Source organism: Microcaecilia unicolor, chromosome 5 (genome assembly GCF_901765095.1).
Source record: "Microcaecilia unicolor chromosome 5, aMicUni1.1, whole genome shotgun sequence".
NCBI classification, from domain to species: domain Eukaryota; kingdom Metazoa; phylum Chordata; class Amphibia; order Gymnophiona; family Siphonopidae; genus Microcaecilia; species Microcaecilia unicolor.
Window position 1 is genome coordinate 120,030,443 of NC_044035.1, and position 20,747 is coordinate 120,051,189.

The following is a 20,747-nucleotide window of genomic DNA, read 5'->3' on the forward strand; positions in this document are numbered from 1 at the left end:
AGTTCATTAGAATTTCTGGAGTAAGGGTTGTCCTGAGAGAGACTCAGAAGTTGTGCCACGTGGGCGAGAACTAGGAAGCGGTGCCAAAATGCACTGTGTGTGCGGCAGTGGGAGGCAACACCAAAATGCACTGGAATGGGAGAGAGACTACAAAGCAGAGTCCTGGGCTCATCCTCAACCTCCATAGGGAAAGAAATAGCCATAGCCATTTCCCGGACAAAAGATGTAAAGGACAGACTCTCCAGTGGAGATAGTCTCCTTTCTGGTGGAGGGGAAGGTTCAGAGGGAATCCCAAAGGATTTGTCAGAAGAAAAGTACCTGGGGTCTTCCTCTGACTCCCACGAATGCTCCTCTTCAGTATCAGATAAGACCTCCCTCAGGGCACTCTGAGACTGAGCCTGCCTCGACACCGAGGAACCATGTCCTCGATGGCGATGTCGCGAAGTCGACGCCTGCCTAGACTGTGGTGAAGCTTCCTCCACCGACGTCGAAGGGGAGTCAACCCGAGTGGCAGCCAACGTCGATGCCGCAGGCAGCACCGAGGCCGGGGACCTCTCCGCAGGAGAAGGGCCCTGACACCAAAGCAGAGTGGTGCAGCAATTCTTCCAGAAGCTCTGGAAGAAGGGCCCGGATGCGTTCGTCGAGAGCCGCCAGCAGAAAAGGCTGCGGGGTCAGTGGAGCAGCCGGAGGCTCGGGAGGAGGTATCAGGCTGCCACGAGATCGACGCATCGGCACCTCCTGTATAGAGGGGGAGCGGTCCTCTTCATGCCCTAGAACTCCCGGCACCGTATGTCAAAGGAGAATGATGACGGTGCTTCTTAGCCTTCGTTCGATGCCCTCATCGAGACTCCTTGGTACCGATGAAGACATGGAATCCCCACGTCTCCTCGGAGCCGGGTCCGACGAAGATTGATCCCGGGGGGGGCTGCATAACAGGAGGCCTCGAGGCAGGTGGAGACCCACTCGATGCCTCACTGCTCCTAGCATGTGGTGGTCTCGGGGCAGCCATTACCTCTCCTTCCGACATCGATGCTCCTCTCGATGTCGACTCCGACGCCGCCGACCTCGGTACCGATGTCGTTGTCGACGTCGAGGGACCAGACCCAAAAAGCTTTTCTCACTGGGCTTCTCGAGATGCTTTGAGTCCGTTTCTTCATACAAAGACACAGACTACAAGCGGCTGGGGTATGGTCGGGCCCAAGCCACTGGATACACCAGGCGTGGGTATCAGTACCTGAGATGGTCCGGTTGCACAGAGTACAACATTTGAAGCTGCTGGGTGTCCTCAATGACATGGAAGGAAAAACAGCTTCGGCGAAATCAAATGACATGATTGTGCCAAAAAAGTGAAGGACACAAAAAGGGGAAAACCCGACCACGCGGCCTAAAGGCCGGCCGTGTCGAAAAGTAAATTTAATAATAGGCCAAAAAACACTAAACGAAACTACGAGAATAAAAGAAATTAAAAGAAATAAAGAAAAAAGTCGTCAGACTCTTGTTCCTGGGCCAAAAAACGAGGAGACACGAAAAAAACGCTGTCACCTCGTCCAGACAAAAAAGGACTGAGGTACGCCCCCGACAGGTGGGAAGTCGTGCACGCTGCTCGCGTGCCAGAAGCCTCTGGCAAAGTTTTATATTTTTGCTGGAAAAATTTCGCCGCTTCCTGGGCCGACGCGGACGTTGACCTGCTTGTCCTCAGAGAACTATATTTTCTATGGTGTCCATCACATAATGAAAAGGCCAAACACATTGCTGCATAAAGGAGAGAGTGAAACTGGAATGTGAGGGGGTGGGGTGCTATTTAAGTTTCAATACCACACTATGAACAAAAAGGAGAATGAAAATTCAAGGGAAGAAATCCGATTTTTTAAATCCAAGGTTTGACAATGGAAAGAAAAAACAGTTAAACTGAGAAGGCAGGTAGTTTCTCATGTGCCAGAGCTGGTGGTGGGAGGCGGGACTGGTAGTTGGGAGGCGGGGATAGTGCTGGGCAGACTTATAGGGTATGTGCACTGAAGAGGACAGTACAAATAAAAAAGTAGCACATATGAATTTATCTTCTTGGGCAGACTGGATGGACCGTGCAAGTCTTTTTCTGCCGTCATCTACCATGTTTACTATTTTAAGAGCAAAAGATCTTCACATGTGGACTCTAGAGAAGACTTGAGCAGCAAGTCTTCCTCCTTTTGAGTTGGCTAGGGCTGGGAACATCTGAGAGAAGGAAGAGAGTCTATTTATTATGTAACAGCAAACACTTACTAGTCAGATTTCGGGTCTATGATTACAAGGGCTTTGGAAGGTCGCCTGGCACCTGATCCTATTGTGAACAGTAGAGTGATGTTGCAGTAGAAAGCTGCCAGCAAATTCTGTAACTGTGTCCTACTCTAACCTGAAGAGGCATTACGTAGGTCAAAAACTAGCTGAAATCAAAAGCTTAAAGCCACACAAACATAAAAATCAATTGACCTTCACTTTTAGTTTGGAATGCTCTGTGATATATATGTACATGGTTTGTCTAATACATTTTGTTCAATTATTCTTAGGCATCTTTTAAACACACTTACTCTTTTTTTTCTTTTCCTGTTAAGCGATTACTTATTGCTCATATTTTGGTTACCGTCACTTCCCCCTGCCCTCCTCCCCAATATCTGCAATATTTCCATACCATGCAATTTCAAAGCCTGGCACATGCACACCTGCACTTCAAGATGTGTTGCTTCATCTGACAACAAGGAAAGATCTCATGACATGCATGATAGCATTTCAATCATTTTCATTCCAAAGGGTTTTACACACACAAGCAAGAAACATACACAAAAAACAATGGAACCTCATTTTTTAACTGATTACCAAAATTCATGCCAAGAGGGAAGCATATTGGAAAAGGGATTCAAAGAAAGAAGTTAGGCTTTCTGTATTGCTATCACTTCAGACCATGTGACTTCTACTCCTCAGCCCAAAAAGGGCTGGAGATGCTTGGTACGGTAGCCTGGTGGCTTAAGTAGCAAATGCAGTGTGCTACCATATTTCTGTATCCAGTGGTGTGCTGGAGCCAGCTCGCACTGGCTCACAAGAACCGGTTGTTAAGTTTTTAAAGATTTTGCAAGCCAGTTCTTAAATGCAGCAGGGCTGCTCCCTGCAGTACACCACTGAATGCAGGGCTTCCTCCAATACTCCCTGAATGCAGGGCTCACCCAAGCCACAGGGTACCGGCACATACCTGAACTGAAGCCACCCTGGTGGTCTAGTGGAGTCTTCGGGGCAGGAAAGATCCCCAGTCTTTCCTGCCTGCTGCTGGCGCTGACCTTCTTGCTGACACATCACTATTTAAAAATGGCTGCCGAGACTTCCAGCAGCGGCCTCGCAAGACTTCCACTGAAGTCTTGTGAGGCCACCGTTAAGTCTCAGCAGCCATTTTAAAGAAGATGCAGCAGCAAGAGGGTCATTGCCAGCAGCAGGCAGGAAAGACTGGAGATCTTTCCTGCCCCGAACACTCCATTAGACCACCAGGGTGGCTTCAGTTCAGGTATGTGCCGGTACCCTGCGGCTTGGGGAAGCGGGGAGGAGGTCTGGAATAGTAGGTGGGGTGGGGAGGATACTGTAAAATGTGCAGAGATTTTCTTTTTTTCTCCTAGTAAAGGGCTACTAAACAGACATTATGTTTTGAGAATTAGGTGCTCAAGATTCAGAGTTTCTATGGGGTGGGGAGGATACTGTAAATGTGCAGAGATTTTTTTTTCTCTCTCCTGGTAAAGGGCCACTAAACAAACATGTTATGAGAATCAGGTACTGAACATTCAGACCTTCTATCTATTTATTCACTTACTTATGGCATTTCATCCCACATTAAACATGAATTCGATTGAAACCTGGGAGCTTTTAAAATCTTTTTTTTCCCTGTGCCTGCATCAAAATAAAAAAAAGATGGCATGTGGGAACTTGCGCCTTTTGCTTTGTGGAATGCAATGGTATATTATTACTTCTATTACACAGAGAAGGTATTGATTAATGAGGGAAGAGTTTCCTTCAGCAGAACTGTCCAGAGTCAGTCTAAATGTGCCAACATTGCCCAGTTCAGCACTCTACTAGCAGCCAAGTTCATACAAAGTTAATTATGTTCAGTGGAAAAGAAATTTGTTGGCCTAGGGTGTTTACTATATGAATGTTCAATCACTGTTTCATTATCAAAATTTGTACTTCAGCATGACAACTTTCTCCTTTAGTTTCTTTGATCCAAGATGTTTACTCAGGCAGGAATGAGTTCTCAAACAGAAGATCTGGGCCCTAAAGATTTTTTGGATGGGTCTCAGGATGAGAAGCCTCAGGGGAGAAATTCCAAAGTGCAAGTTGAACAGCTGGGCAGTAGTTTGTGAAAAATTTTAATATATGAGAGAGAGAGAGAGAAAGAATGAATTTGATTTGGGCTATAAAGATTTGTTGTTTATGCATTGCCCCCCCCCCCCCCCCAAATTGCAGGGCTGGCTATACTCGGGGAGAGAGCCTGTTCAAAATTTACCAGCATACTACTGTATCAGTCCCCACATCACATGATCACCATTTAAGGCACTGCTTTTCAATCTTCATAAGAATAGCCAGGTCCATCTAGCCCAGTATCCTGCTTCCAACAGTGGCCAACCTAGGTCACAAGTACCTGGCAGAAAAAAACCCAATTAGTAGCAACATTCCATGCTACCAATCCCATGGCAAGCAGTGGCTTCCCCAATGTTGATCTCAATAACAGACTATGGACTTTTCCTTCAGGAACTTGTTCAAACCCAGATAAGCTAACCACTGTTACCACATCCTCCAGCAAAGGAGTTCCAGAGTTTAACTATTCTTTTGAGTGAAATATTTTCCATTTGTTTTAAAATTATTTCCATGTAATTTCATTGAGTGCCTCCTGAACATTTTTGAAAGAGTGAAAAATTAATTCACTTTTACCTGTTCTACAGCACTCAGGATTTTATAACCTCAATTATATATCCCCCCTCAGCCGTCTCTTTTCCAAGCTGAAGAGCCCTAATCTCTTTAGCCTTTCCTCATATGGGAGGAGTTCCATCCCCTTTATCATTTTAGTTGCTTTTCTTTGAACTTTTTCCGATTCCGCTAGATCTCTTTTGAGATACGGCGACCAGAATGGAATGCAATATTCGAGATGAGATCGCACTATAGATCAATACAGGGGCATTATAATATTCTTGGTCTTATTTCACATCCCTTTCCCAATAATTTCCAGCATTCTATGTGCTTTTTTAGCTGCCACCGCACACTGGGCAGAAGATTTCAGCGTATCGTCTACAATAACACCTAGATCTTTTTCTTGAGTGCTGACTCCTAGGGTGGACCCTCGCATCAGGTTTGGATTATTCTTCCTAATGTGCATCACTTTGCATTGTCCACATTAAATTTCATCTGCCATTTGGATGTCCAGTCTTCCAGTTTCTTAAGCACTTCCGGCAATTTTTCACAATTCGCAAGAATTTTGACAACTTTGAATAGTTTTGCGTCGTCTGCAAATTTAAATCACCTCACTTGTTCTGTTTTCCAGATCATTTATAAATATGTTAAACAGCACTGGTCCCTGCTTAACTCCACTATTCACCCTACTCCATTGAGAAATAGCCATTAAACCCTATCCTCTGTTTTCTGCCAAGAACCAATTCCTAATCCACAGAATTCAGAAAACAACAAGGCAGTCGGTTCGCCAAATCCAATACAGAAGATAAAACAATGAGGCAGACCTTGTAAAAAAACAATGTCATTATTAGTATATTAAAATCTCCAAGATAGTCAACATAAAATGCCCAACATGGCCATGTTTTGCCAGTATAAAAATGGCTATGTCAGGGGCAGTGGGTAACCAGCTGATATAAAACTTAAAAAAAAAAAAAAAAAAAAAACAGGCTTGTGTGGCTGTTAAAACATAGAAAGCTAGCGTTTCTTTGAGAGACTGTTCCCAGAATCTAGTTTTTTATGTTTAAACAGCCATACCAGCTTGGTCTTTTTTTTTTTTTTTAAGTTTTATATCAGTTGGTGACCCACTGCCCCTGACAGCCATTTTTATTCTGGTGAAACATGGCCATGTCGAATATCTGGGAGCTTTTAATCTACTAATAAAGACATTGTTTTTTACAAGGTCTAATCCACAAAATGACATTTCCTCATGAAAGACTCCTGAGAAAATTAAAGAATCATAGAATAAGAGGCACTTTGTCAAAAGCTTTTTGAAAATTTAGATATACTACAGTAACCGTCTCACCTTTACCCACGTTTATTTATACCTTCAAAGAAATGAAGCAAATTGGTGAGGCAAGACTTCCCTTGGCTGAACACATGCTGACTTAGTCCCACTAAACCATGTTTATCTATGTGTTCCATAATTTTCTTCTTTATAATAGATTCTACCATCTTCCATGGCACTGAAATTAGGCTTACCTGTCTGTAATTTGAAACCCTTTTAAAAAATTGGTTTTACTTCTTATTTTCTAAATACAGATCCTTTTTCCATTCTTAGTGGGATGCTCTTTTGGCTCTAATAGCCTCTTTCACGTCACATTTTAACCATGCTGGCTGTCATTTGCTCTTCTTTCCACCTTTGTTAATATATGGAATACATCTGGTCTGGTCTTCCATGATAGTACTGTTAAACAACATCCAGGCTTGATTTAAAGGCCTAGCCTTTGTGGCCGACCCTTTTACCTTCTTTTTAATCATTTTCCTATTTTGTCATAGCCACCTTTTGAAAATTAAATGCTGCTACAGTAGATTTCCTTAGTGACTTCACTCCAGATATCAGCTCAAATTTGATATTATGATCACTGTTTCCCAGCGAAACAGACATCGTTACCTCTCATACCATGCCCTGCATTCCACTAAGGACTAGATCTAAAATAGTTCTCCCTCTTGGCAGTTCTTGGACTAGCTGCTCTAAAAAGCAGTCATTTATTACATCTAAGAATTTTGCCTTCTTAGTGCTCCCTGATGTAGAATTTATCCAGTCAATATTGGGGTAATTGAAATCACCCATCTGCCAGCTTTCCTAATTTTTGCAAACATTTTTTCATCTGTCTGTTCTCCCTACCATTATACTCCTTCCCTTCACACATGGAATTTCTATCCACAAGGATTCCACACTGCTATCTGTTTCACGTAGAATATTTATTTTGACTCAACTCCCTCTAACATATAGTGCAACCCATCCTTCAGTTTGATTCACTCTCAATGTGATAACATTTTTACTCAGATAAGAGAGAAAACTTGAAGGGCTAAAAACACTATGAAAATAAAAGGGGAAAACAAATTAAAAGAGAAATTAGTGAAAATAATTAAGTAAGCAAGGGAAGTTTAGTTTAGTTTATTGAGGTTTAATATAACGCCTTTCATATAATCAAAGTAGTTTACAATCATTCCATAAAAACAGTAGAAGAAAGGAAAAGGAACTCCAACATCAAAAGAAATAGAAATTAGGGCAGTAAGAAACTAAAAACAAGGAACAGATAAGGGGAAAAAACCTGCATGGGAAAGCACTGCAATGGCAAAGAGAAAAGCACTATGGGGGGAGCAAAAGATGCTCTGTGGAAACACAAAGAATGAGGGACCCACACTCGTGCACTGGGCAGGACGACACCCGCGCACGCTTGGTGGGACACTGCTAGAAGTTTCTTTAAACACCTACACGCTAGCCAGTATCTGCATTGGGCTCCGTCAGATGACATCACCCACATGTGAGAATACAACTGGGCCTGCTTGGCCTCTGAAAATCTATGTATTACAGATCTTCGCTTCTATTAGTCCTTACCTTGACAAAAAACTGCTTTAAAAACGTATCCATGCCCTGGTAATTAACTACCTTGATTATTGCAATTCTCTTTTCTCTGGTCTCCCTCAATATACTATCCAGCGGTTACAACTGCTCCAAAATACAACACTTAAGCTTTATAAAGCCAACCGTTTCAATCATGTAACACCATTTTTGATCGAGCAACACTGGCTCCCCATGGCCAGTAGATTCCAGTTTGAGATTCTTCTTTTGGCACTTAAATCTTTCTATTCTGGACACTATTTAATCACCTTATTCCATATCAACCATCACAAACGCTACAGTCTTCAAACTTGTCTTTTTATTGCTTCATCCTTCAGAAAATTGGTATTAAAATCCTCACGTTCATCTGCTTTTGGCTGTGTGGCCCCATTCCTCTGGAACCAACTCTCCCCTACTTCGCGCTCTGACCCATCTTTTAGACATAGCTGTTTAAAAAGAGTCTCTCCCTATAATTTTCAGTTTTATTGTTTGTTTCCTTTCGTTTTCTGTGTTTTTTTCCCCAATTTGCATCAATATTGTTATTGGTTATTTCTGTTGTGCTATGCATTATCCCTTCCCTAATGTATCATCAAATATATGTATATATTTTCTAATCATTATTGTGGCTGTTCGGTCTCATTTTATGGATTATCGTAAACCACATTGATACTTTTGTGATCCTGTGGCAAACAAGTAAATAAATTATGGACAGCCTGAAGTCTCTTGAATTCCACTTGTACCATATTGCATCAACTAAAGAGGGAAGCAAGCGGAGTAGGCGATAGCAATAGGCAAGACATGCTGCTCATGGACTATCTACAAGCTGGAAGTTATAGCATAGAGGACAGGGAAGAGGTATCATCACTGCGTGGCCTGCCTCCATTCTCTCTGCACAGCACTGATTAGGAACCTCTGACTCAGAGGTTCTCAAGTATATAAAGTAGAACAGATTACTGGCAATATATATATATATATATATATATATATATATATATATATATATATATATATATATAGATATAGAGAGAGAGAGATAGAGAGAGAGAGAGAGAGAGAGAGAGAGAGAGAGATAGAGATGATAGAGAGAGAGAGAGAGAGAGAGAGAGAGAGATTTAACTCAAATGGGACCAGCAGCTGTTGGCCTAGGACATGAGTTTTCATTTATAACTACTTAGGGTGTTTCCTCCATTTTACATCCCCTTCAAAATTACAAGCCCAAGCCACTGCACTAATGGTCCTTGGCAAAAAGGGCCACAAACTAGGAAGCACCTTCCAGAACAATATAACAGACCTTGATTCTACTACTACTACTCATTTATATAGCGTTACTAGATGCATGCAGCGCTGTACACTGAACATGTAAGAGATGGTCCATGCTCGACAGAGCTTACAATCTAATAAAGACAAACTGGACAAATAAGAGATAAGGGAATTACTTAAGGTGGGAATTATAAAACAGACATGGGTACTGAACAAGTGAATAGGAGTTAGGAGTTAAAAGCAGCCTCAAAAAGGTGGGCTTTTAGTCTAGATTTTTGCCTTGGGGTGATGAACAATACCACCTCAGCATACTCAGCCTTGAAAATTATCCCAAGTTCTCCTTATGGCAACATAGCATGCTGCCACTAAGTCTGTCTCAGGGTATATTTTGAGTCTTCTATGTTCATACAAAAAGAAGAGGGAGAAATAACCAAAGGCATTTCTACAGGTAAAATAATGTTTTACCTGCAAAAATGGTTGTATGATTTTCCTCTACACAGGAGCACATATGTGTGTTATTGATATACATGCAGTCTTCTACCCATTTACTTTTAAGGCATTCCTGTGAGTGGCATTAGGTCAGGGGATGTTACAATGTGCATAGTTTTAGATCTGCAAAAACTATGTGCATTGTTTTACCTTAATAAGCACCCAAAGGAGTTGTACATTTGTACAGGACTTCTGAGGAAGAAATAAATGCAGAAGTCATCTCCATAGTTTTTACCCAATGGGGCTTGCTCAGCTTACTCATCCTCTTGCATCTCAACCACAGCAGTAGTGAACCCAGAGGCTTCCAGTTGAACCAAGAGAAATGCTTAAAGATCCAGCTCAAGCATTCTGGTTTAGTTCAAATGCATCAATGCTTACACACAGTTCACACCCATGCTGCAGTTACCTCATAATATTTTTTGTAACCTGTTCCTGTAAGTGCCTTCAAGAACAAAATACAAACAAAATGGGACATCAATTATATGCAAGTATGTCAATATATAAAAATAACTCACTAACACACACATACGGGATTATCATCTATTATTAGGTTATGGTAATTTAATAGTACCATATATGCAGCCTCTTCTCTCAATTCACACTGGAAACATACAGCATAGCCTTCATTGAAAATGTTATTTCCAAAACCTTTCTTCGACCCCAACACAGATTTGCATTTCCTAAGGGGGACTTTCCTTGAATATTAACCTGAAAACTATGGCGTTACTCCTACTTGCATTGCACTGCTATGGTTCAACATGAATTGACAGAAGCTGTTGCATATACTATGAAGGAAATATAGGAAGTTTTTGTTATTTTTAATCACATAAGGCAGAACAATTAGTTTCTACTACTATTAATCATTTCTATAGCGCTACAAGGCATATGCAGTGCTGTACACCATACAGTTTCCGAGCACATTTACCACAAAAATGTGTTAAAAGGGTCGGGGTTTATTTTGTTTTTGTTTTTAATTTTTAAGTTTATATCTAACCTTTAAAGTAGGATTTTTATAAAATAACCCACTAACAAAAAATATGACAAAGTCAGTCCTATTCACATGCTATGCTGAGCTAAGCTATTAGAGTCTTATATCCCACAAAATCCCTTAATACAGGTTCAGAGCGGGTTATGTAAGAAACATAAGACATGAAAACAGTCACACATATAGCCGGGCACAACATACAATCATTCTAGCTGCAGAAAATTATCAAAAAACCCCATGTCTTCATTCTCTTTCTAAAAACATTGTAGGACGGACTTCGAACATATAAAGGAATAAATTCCAAATCTCAACCACAGAGTAATAAGACCCCGTCCCTTTGGAACTGACTTCCTAAAGAACTTAGGCTTGAGAATTCTTACACTCATTTTCACAAAGCTTTAAAAACATATCTTTTTCAAGAGTCAATTGAAACAAACATTTAAAACAGAAATAATGGAAAACCTAAATAAACAAAAAAAAAACCCCTTTTAGCTTTGTGCTTTTACTAATGTTTTTATAGTTATAGCTTTATGAAATCTGCATATATGTTGTCTTTTTGTAGTGCTTTCCTATCACCAATGGATTTCAGAGTGTGTTTTCTACTGTTTTAATATTATTTTAATGTTATTTTATATTGTAAACCGTTCTGATTTACCATGTAATAAGTGACGGTCTAGTAAATAAATACACGATAACTGATTATACTTAACACTATTAACAGATGGAAAAGATAAAATCAAAATGCTCATAATTACGACTTCCAAACTGACCACTCAACAAATGAATCAACAGAGAATATCAGGCACATCTCCACATAATGTCTTAAACACCAAACATAATTTAAATTGAATATGTAACTCAACTGGCAACCAGTGCAAGTCCAGCAATAATGGAGTTACATGATCAGACCTCAATTTTTTGGCATATCAATCTTGCAGTTGTATTCTGAATCAACACAGTTTCCTCATAAGTTTCATCAACAACCCAGCGTACAAAGAATTACAATAGTCCAAAGAGGGATAAAATCACACATTGAAGAAACACCCTGAAATGCTGTTGATGAAAAAAATATAATTTTTCTTATTACTCCTACAGGACCTAAATACAGTATCTATTTTACAGAAAAATATAAAGCAAAATCCTTCACCGAAGGCTGTATTATCTCAGGAACAGCATCAACAGAGCACTTCATTATACCAAATAACCTAATCAAATTGGACCTATCCAAACCAAGTGTGAATAGCATTCCCTCTTTTCCCATGTAATTTGAAACTTATATTGAGAAAATAATTTCCTCCACCGAATTCTAAGTGCAGAATCACCAGATTTCCTTCAAGCTCACTCTACTCATCAACATTCACGTTTAAGATTTTTCAAAATTGCAGAAAACCAGGGATTCTTAACACCACCGTCTTTCATAGCAAGGTCCATTCAAGCATTGTTTCATCAACGTATATGATTAAAGACTTCAATTCCCCTTTTCTTGAAGGCCCTTGGTGCTTTTTGTTTTGTTTCATAGCAAGGAGCCACTCTATCTAAAACGAGAGACACTTTCCAGTCAATGAATCTGTGAAATATCAGGATTAGAAAATTCAAATGTCAAAGATGAACTCCATCCCAAAACACCCGAGAATCAATCCTTCCTCTACTAACAACAACTTTTTTACTAGGTCGCTGAGATATATGTGATAGTGACACATGCAAAGTAAAATTACACATATAGTGATCTGATCAAGGTACAAGATGACTATATAAGGGTAGTTAAGCCTTGCCCAGTGCATCCCAGGATGCACAGGGCAGGGCGCCACTATTTTGAGGAGGTGCCCAGCAGGATGAGGGAATCCTAGTCCCTCCCCCTTCTTTGAAGGTAGAAGTGGGGTTGGGGGGGGAACACTGCTAGACCACCAGGATTAGCCCTCTGATGGGGGGGGGGGGGGGGTCCTACCCAGGGGTGTTTATGTTTCAACATTTTTTATTGATGGCATTCTCAAAGAGAAACAAGAACGTAGATGCAACAACAGCACACTTAATCAGAGTAGTATGAACAATAAAGGCTAGTGCAACAGGCAATCTAAGCCATCAACAATTGTTTTTAGGTTGAGCCCCACCAATACCAACATCCCCACTACCCTTACCAAAAAGAAATCTCCTAACCCCACCCCCCTACCCACACTCTCCCCCCCCCCCCCCAAACGAAGTGTCTAGCACAGGTCCTGGGTTCTGATAGCACCCAGACTCAGCAGCAGGGGTGTTATTTATTTTTCAGGGGGGGATTATGCCTTTTTTTTTTGGGGGGGGGGGGTCTGGGATCCATCAGACCACCAGGTCCTTGCATATTCAGGGGTGGGGGTCTGGGGTCCCACTGGACCACCAGTGTTTAGTGTCTGGAAGGTAGGGATTCTAAGTCCACCAGACCACAAGGCCCTCGCTTCTTTGGTGGGGGGGGTCTGGGGGTCCACCGGACCCTCCAGGTTTGTAGGGGTTTGGCAGGAATTGTGACTGTGCAGGCACTCAAATATCCTAGGATATTTTTAAACCATTTAACTTTAGCAAAATAAATTCTATAACTGATTTTGTCTAGTGTTGTACTAGTAAGGATAGCAGAACATAGTAATACAATTTTTCAGTAATTTTTCATCTGTATACAAGTCTGGGAAAATATTTTCAATTTGATGAGATCAGTGCAAGTTTTTAATTGATAGGAAGGAAAACTGAAGCCTTATGTGCCACCTCTTCCTATGTTGCCTTTCTTCTCTTTTTCTCATCATGTGCCTTCTCTCTCCCACTACCTGTCCATCTTCCTTTCCCATGTTCGCATTTTCTAATCTTACCTCCAACAGGCCACGTTAGGAGCAAAATTGGCTGGTTGATAGCAACATAAACATTTCTGAGCTTCAAAGCTCTTCCTATCCTGTCTCTAATATGCTTCTTGTTCAGAGCTGGTTGAAGGAATTTTGATGCTGTGAGCCAGCTTTCATCGGTTCCTCCTCCCCCACTGCTTCCACCCCTCCCTCTTTTGGTCTCCCATTCTCTTCCCACCTTTCCATTCCCGTCTCCCCCCTCTCTGCAGGTCCAACATCGCTCCTTCTCTCTCTCCCCGTCTCCCCATAGTCCTGTAAACTGTGTGCAAGTTGCCAGCAGAAGCTGCCTAAGACAGGCTGCCTTCAACCAGGTCCTGGGTCCTCTGCCACGTTCTGCGCACAGGAAACTACATCAGAGGAGGCAGAACAGCAGAGGGAAGACCCAGGGCCTAGTCAAAGACAGTCTGCCTTAGGCAGCTACTGCCGGCAATTTGCACACAGTTCACAGAACTGGAAGAGGGGGCACAAGGCAGGATGGAAGAGAGGAGGAAAAGACAGGAAGATGGGGGGGGGATGCCGGACCGGAGGGGGGGTGGGCTACTGGACCACATGGATGAGGGGGAAGAAATGTCAGAGGCTTGGGATTTTGGTGCCCTTTATTGCCGGTGCCTTAAGCCAGTGCCTGACCTAGTCCAGTTGTTAAGCCAGCCCTGTTTTTCTCTAGAAAAGCTTACACTGTAGAAGCAGAATGTGGTGAGGAGGCAGAAGCAAGTGGTTCTACTCTTGACAGCCAGTGACAGTAAAGCCATTGATCACATCTGCTTTGCTAATATCTCTTACTTGGCCCAGCGCAGACCCCCCAACCCACTCCTGGGAGGCATTACCAAGACTCCTATTCTGCTCTTAACTTATTTGATTTGTGCTTTGTATATACTTGATATGCTGACAACAGTATACTTTTGAGTCAGTGCCTGTAGCAGCATGAGCAAGGGCAAGGCATGGAGCCTCAAAAATCTCAGACAACAACAGAGGGTATTCAAAGCAAAAAACAGAGTCCAAACCACAAAAAAGAAAAAAGGAAGTACCAGGGGCCCTTACAAGTAGGACAAAACCTTTTATTAACACGTCATGTGTCCTGTGTATAAAACTTGTACTGTTGACCCGACACAGGCCATGTTTCAGCGCGATGTGTCTGCATCAGGGGTCATCCGATTAAAATCGTCTAAAATAAGCTCTCCCACTGGTAGCTGAATTCCAGTCGAGCAGGAACAGCAGCATGCACAATCTACACAGAATTGCAGTACCTTATGCACCAGTGTCGTGTCAACAGTACAAGTTCTATACACAGGACACATGACATGTTAATAAAAGGTTTTGTCCTGCTTGTAAAGGTCCCTGGTACTTCTTTTTTTGTGGTTTGGCCTCAAAAACCTCAGCCACACAGAGAGATAAATGTAAAATAACACTATTTACATGCAGAAAAATAGGTGACCTGCTTCTTTCACACGTCTGGAGAACATAAACATACCAAAATTAGTTCTTATGTTCAGAAAGTTCTTTCCCATGGTCTACTCCTGCAGGGCCACAGCATGCACTGGTCTGGGGCCTCCCTGATGCCCCGATTCTCAAAACTACAGCGCTAGAGTTTTGCTACCGCAACACAACTCCCTAATGCTCAGTGCTAATGACATGCAAATTTAAGGGCAAAATCAGCGCTGAGCATTAGGGAGTTGTTTCCATTTCTGAAGGAGAGCTGTACAATTTCTGCTCCCCAAGTCAGCTAAAAAGTAATCTTCAAAACCCCTGGAAGTATAGGTGTGGGGGGGGGGGGGGGAGACACACTTTAGCAATAGAGCTGCCTGGTGATTAAAGCAGTGAACTAAGAAATAGTGAAATCAGGGTTCAAATCCCACTTTTCCCCAAGTTCTTTCCTTGTGACCTTGGGCAAGTCACTTCATCCTTAATTGCCTCAGGTACACTTGGCCAGGGATATAGTTTATGTACTTGAATTGTAATTTGCTCTGAGCTAAAAGTTGGAAATGGGAGTAGAGATCTAAAATCCTATGTACCTGCAGGTAGCTATCCTGACAGCAGAGGAATTCACTCTTCTTCATAATAGCTTCGCCAGTGAGTATCAATTCATTTTTACTCAAGGCAGGCTCACCCTGGCACGCATAAACAGCCTACACAAGACAAGGAGAGAAAACAAGTTAGGAACAATCTAAGGCCTTCTCTTCCCTGACCAAATTAAGTCACCTAAACAATTACTAATAGTTGTTACAGTGCTAGTCTATCTATACAGTGCTTCACAGATAATCTGAAAATAGTCCATGCTTTGTGGAGCTAACAACCTGGTCAAGGCACAGACAAAATATGAGTTTCAGAGAACTGGTTAGTCATAGTAAACATGGTTAAAAAAAAAAAAAAAGTCTATGTAAACTTCACCATCAACCTCAAAAAAATTTTTTTAACAAGAGTACTGGATATTTCTAGAAGACAAGAAAAGTAGAGAATGCAACACAAGTGTCAGCTCTGGAAGTGTGCAACAAAAGATCCCACATGGACAAAGTTCCAGGAAAACAACTTTATTAACAACAAGGACCTGACATGGGGCCGTGTTTCGGCGGTATACCAACCGCCTGCCTCAGGGGTCAAAGGTACACTGATTGGCATTTGCTGTTATCTTGTTGCCTACAATTAACTTGGGATTGATCGTAATATATATACCAGGATTATTTCAAACCTGCATCATATTCATTCACCAATCAGTGTACCTTTGACCCCCTGAGGCAGGCAGTTGGTATACCGCCGAAATACAGCCCTGTGTCGGGTCCTTGTTGGTGTTAATAAAGGTGATTTCCTGGAACTTTGTCCACTTGGGATCTTTCGTTGCACACTCCCAGAGTTGCCACTTGTATTGCATTCTCTACTTTTCTTGTCTCCTTCGGACTCTTGCACAGGTATTTTCCTGTTTGCCCTGTATTTCTAGAAGAGACATTATGCACTGACTCTGGAAAGCTACTCCAGGTATAACACAGCAGAACAGAAAACAAAGTTGGGAATAGCAAAGGACATATACAGATAAGAAGAGTGTGACTGAGAAATTAAGCTATAATGTAAGGACACAGCAGGGAAATGAGATTTAGGGTGATAAACTGTAGAGTGCATGCACTTGTAGGCTAGTAGGAGAAGCTTTAATTTTAAGGAGTAGGCAATGAGAAGCCTAATATAGTGACTTGAAAGGTTGCACAATTATAAAATTAGAGGAATATATTTTTTTTAATTTTTGTTACATTTGTACCCCGTGCTTTCCCACTCATGGCAGGCTCAATGTGGCATATGTCCAGTCACACTGCTGACTTATGTTGGGCAGACAGATTGTTTGCTAAAAAACTGAACTACATAAGAAGCATAAGTGGGAGTTTACAATGGTGAATAAGTATTTTGGTAGTACTTTCACAGAAAGGAAGGTATTACTGGTGGGGGTGAACAGGGATGTAGTAGAGATCTAATTGAAAGACATATTCAAAATCTGCTCTCAGAAGCAGAAGTCAAAAGAAGCAAATTCACCAAGTAAAACTGATCTATAAATACATATCCCAACAGATAACTGTCATGATCCATGGTGAATAAGATTTTTAGAAGACAGGATTTTGCAAGGGTACACGATGTCCCCGTTTAGAACAACGCCCACTTCATCCCCAGAAAAAATGGCTGTTGGCTAAGAACCTGAAACCTCTTTACCATGATCATGAAAAGGTACTAGTCATGACACAGCTGAAGAAATTATCCGAGTCTCTTGAGTCTGTATCTACAGATTTACTGTAACAAAATGAAGAACCACTGTGCAATATAAAAATGCAATATAAAAAATCTTCCAGAGCTTACCCGTGAAATGTAATGGCCATGCAGAAAATGCACTAAAAATCTTGCAAATGAGTGCATATACACAATTTAAATTTTAAATGTAAACCAGCATGTTTTGCCAACAAACTAAAGTTTTAATAGAAAATATGAAGCAAGACATGAGAATATATCGAAATAGTCTACAGAACTAGGCTTTGTGTTAAGGGATGTGAGAACATATGCATTGGCCTAGAAGTGACAGTTTTTATGTAGTTCAATTGTTAATGGAGGCTCTGTACTTTACATGCACATGAAAAAGGAAGGAATTCCAAAGAGATATGACGTGGGAGTCATCAGAAATACAGCTATAGATCACATGCACACAATTTGATTCATGAGTGTGACTCATCTGAAACTGTGACTGGGTCTGAGAAACATTAAGGGGTAATTTTATAAATATTTTTGCATGTATGTGATAGTATACTGTCATAATCAGAAGAGTACCCGAGCCCAGCTCCTGAACCTGCCTCAAAAAAAACCTTCCCAGATGAAAGCCGCCTTTTCTGAAGAACCAGAAATACCTGGGGACAGGGAAATCCTGGTCTGGAATAGGATTGGAAGGGAGGAAAGATCTCAGGTGCCTAGGTGGTTTTTCCATTGGAAGGCCAATAAGGGGGAGGAGCCATGGGGAGGAAGAACCTCCCTGGGTACACAAATAGACTATAATGGCTCCCGGAGGTGTAAATCTTCCTGCCCATTCCTGAGAGACTGGAGAAACTCATCCCCTATGGCGATAGGAATTCTTAAGACTGCTGTTGGAGAACAAATGCCTGAGCCTGAACATATGGACTGCGCTGATTTGGAAGCCGAGTCTGAACAACAAAATATGGAGATATGAAGAAGGGATAGAGCTGAAGCTACTTTGTTGGGGACACACATATACGCTATTTTACCAGTTTTTGACAGCTATGGGGCAGGGATAATGCCAGCTGCTTGAAGTTAAACTATCCCAGGGCTCCTAAGACTGGGGCAGTCCTGAACACTGGACATATTTCCTGCTGCGAAATATGTGAGATGGTTGTCTGTTTTGGACGGTATGAGTTAGATATCTCTTCTGACTTGGATGTCCTTTTGAAAATGCCCCTCTAGGTTCCAGATTAGGAATCACCCCTCAGGAAAAAGGTCTAGGTGTCATCATGGACAATATGTTGAAACGTTTTGCTGAGTGTGTGGTGGAAGCCCAAGAAAAACTCCATAGAATGTTAGAAATTATTAGGAGAAGAATAAAAAAAAATAAAACAAAGAATATTGCAATGCCTCTTTATCACTTCATGGTGGACCTCACACCTTGAGTATTAAGTACAATTCTGATCATTGCATCTCAAAAATGATGTAAAGGAATTAGAAAAGATACAAAGAAGTGTGACCAAAATGATTAATGGGATGGAACTTATATGAGGAAACGCTAAAGACATTAGGGCTTTCTAGCTTGGAGAAGAGATGGCTGAGGGGGGATATGGTAGAGAACTACAAAATCCTGAGTGGAGTAGCATGTGTAAATATGAACCAATGTGTTTACTCTTTCAGAAAGTACAAAAGACAAGGGGACACACCATAAAGTTACAATGTAATTCAAAGCAAATACGAGAACATATTTTTTCACTCAACACATAGTAAAGCCTGGAACTTGTTGCTAGAGGATGTGGTAAATCAGTTAGCATAGCTGGGTTTAAAAAAAAGGTTTGGAAAAATTCCTGAAGGCAACATTCATAAACGGTTAAGGTAGTTCTGGGGACAGGTAACAGCACAGAATCTTGCTACTTTTGGGGATTCTGCCAGACACTTGTGACCTGGTTCGGTCACTGTTAGAAGCAGGGTACTGGGGTAGATGGGCCTTTACACTGACCCAATATGGCAATTCTTATGTTCTTCTGCCGAGAGATAGTCCTTGAAGTCACTGACAAAAATGTCATGGAAAGCTATGGGATGAGTAAGATCATCTTCACAGATATGAGGTTTTATACGTTTAACTCTTACTCTGATGTTATCTAGAACTCTCTTGAATTCCAAAGGTTCATCCTTCCCCTCCATTGCTGCTGGATCCAAGCCATCGCCCCCATAAATGAACTGGATGATGTCGCCAGTTGAGCTTCGCACTGTTAGATCATACTGTGAGCAAAGGTCTTCAAGGGATTTAACCAGCCGCCTCTGTGAAAGGGAAGCAGGAAAAAAATAGCTTTGAATTTAGATAGACCAAGCACATAAAATATAAACAAACATGTAACTGCATTACTAAGCCACACATTTCTGATCTTTAAAGCAGCAGTATTAGACTTCTCAAATTATTACAACTAGCTATTTTATGTTTCTACCAGAATGCTTACTACCAAGAACTTTGGGTCATTTTTTCCCTCATACCTTCATTAGCATAACTAAACCTTAATCACCTTTTGACTGCTCTCTATCAAATTTTCCCCTTGCTGCTCATACCATAACCCTATTCCAAATCACATCAATTTGATGCAACACCTGTATGAGGGCTTGCTGAAGAGCAGCACATCAGTACCCCAATTTACATATACTGTTAATGTTGTCTTCAAGGAGGAAGGCACTTCTGATCACTGAATGATCAAAAAGTGACCCATTTACTTTCTTTTGCAATTCATATGAATTCCATCTGATTGTTGCTATAAAAACAAAGTGGCATAGGAAAAGCAATTAAACTTGGAAACAAGGGAGTAAAATGATTTCCTACTTTTAGGAAAATAAAAAATAAAATGTGAATTTGAGCAACTAGGTGGCAGATGCTAAGTCACAACTATAGTTAGTGGACTGAAGCCACTGGAAGCACCCATGACAAACATTAAACCACAAAATAACTAGGAAAAATGTTTAATAAAGGTGACCGATTACCTTGATGCAGCATAATTGAAACGTGACACACATGACACGTTTCACATCGGCAGCTGGTTACCAAAGCATAACAATGAAGGAGGACAACTTTAAGTTAAATTTGCCTTACATTTAAATAATGGGATGGTTGCAAGTACACATTAACTGGCATTGAATTTATTAGACAAGCAGCACTTTTTTTGGACAGACTATTTATTGGTATCTTCACTGATTTCAAGTGGAATGATTACCTTCTGAAGGTCCATCACACCTACAAATATGATATAGATTGGTGATTCAGCACTGGGATTTCTCAATATTTATGCATTATACCAGCCTCACATACACTAGCCCAGTCGTTCCCAAACCTGGTCCTAGAGGCACACCAGCCAGCCAGGTATTCAGGATATTCACAATGAATAATAATGGGAGATTTGCATGTACTGTCCACTGCATGCAAATCTCTCTCATGAATATTCATTGTGGATATCCTGAAAACCTGGCTGGAGTGCCTCCAGGACCAGGTTTTGGAACCACTGTACTAGCCATTAGTTAGTTCCAGCATGTGAATCCAGGTATTTTTATTTATTTTAATAAAGCCATGCTTTCAAATAGGAAAAAAAAAACACAGTACCACATAGCTACTAAGAAAAATAATTCACTGCAGTGCATT

The 20,747-nt window shown here is 41.3% G+C and overlaps 1 protein-coding gene across 1 annotated transcript in view; it reads right to left on the reverse strand.

Annotated features, from left to right (window-relative positions):
- The window catches only part of POLR3A (RNA polymerase III subunit A), a 206,841-nt gene that overhangs the window by 41,806 nt on the left and 144,288 nt on the right, over positions 1-20,747 (reverse strand). The window contains exons 20-21 of the mRNA XM_030203237.1: positions 19,220-19,390; positions 15,406-15,519 (exon numbers count right to left, since the gene is read on the reverse strand). Coding sequence (XP_030059097.1) covers positions 15,406-15,519; positions 19,220-19,390 — 285 coding nt within the window. The remainder of the gene's footprint in view (positions 1-15,405; positions 15,520-19,219; positions 19,391-20,747) is intronic.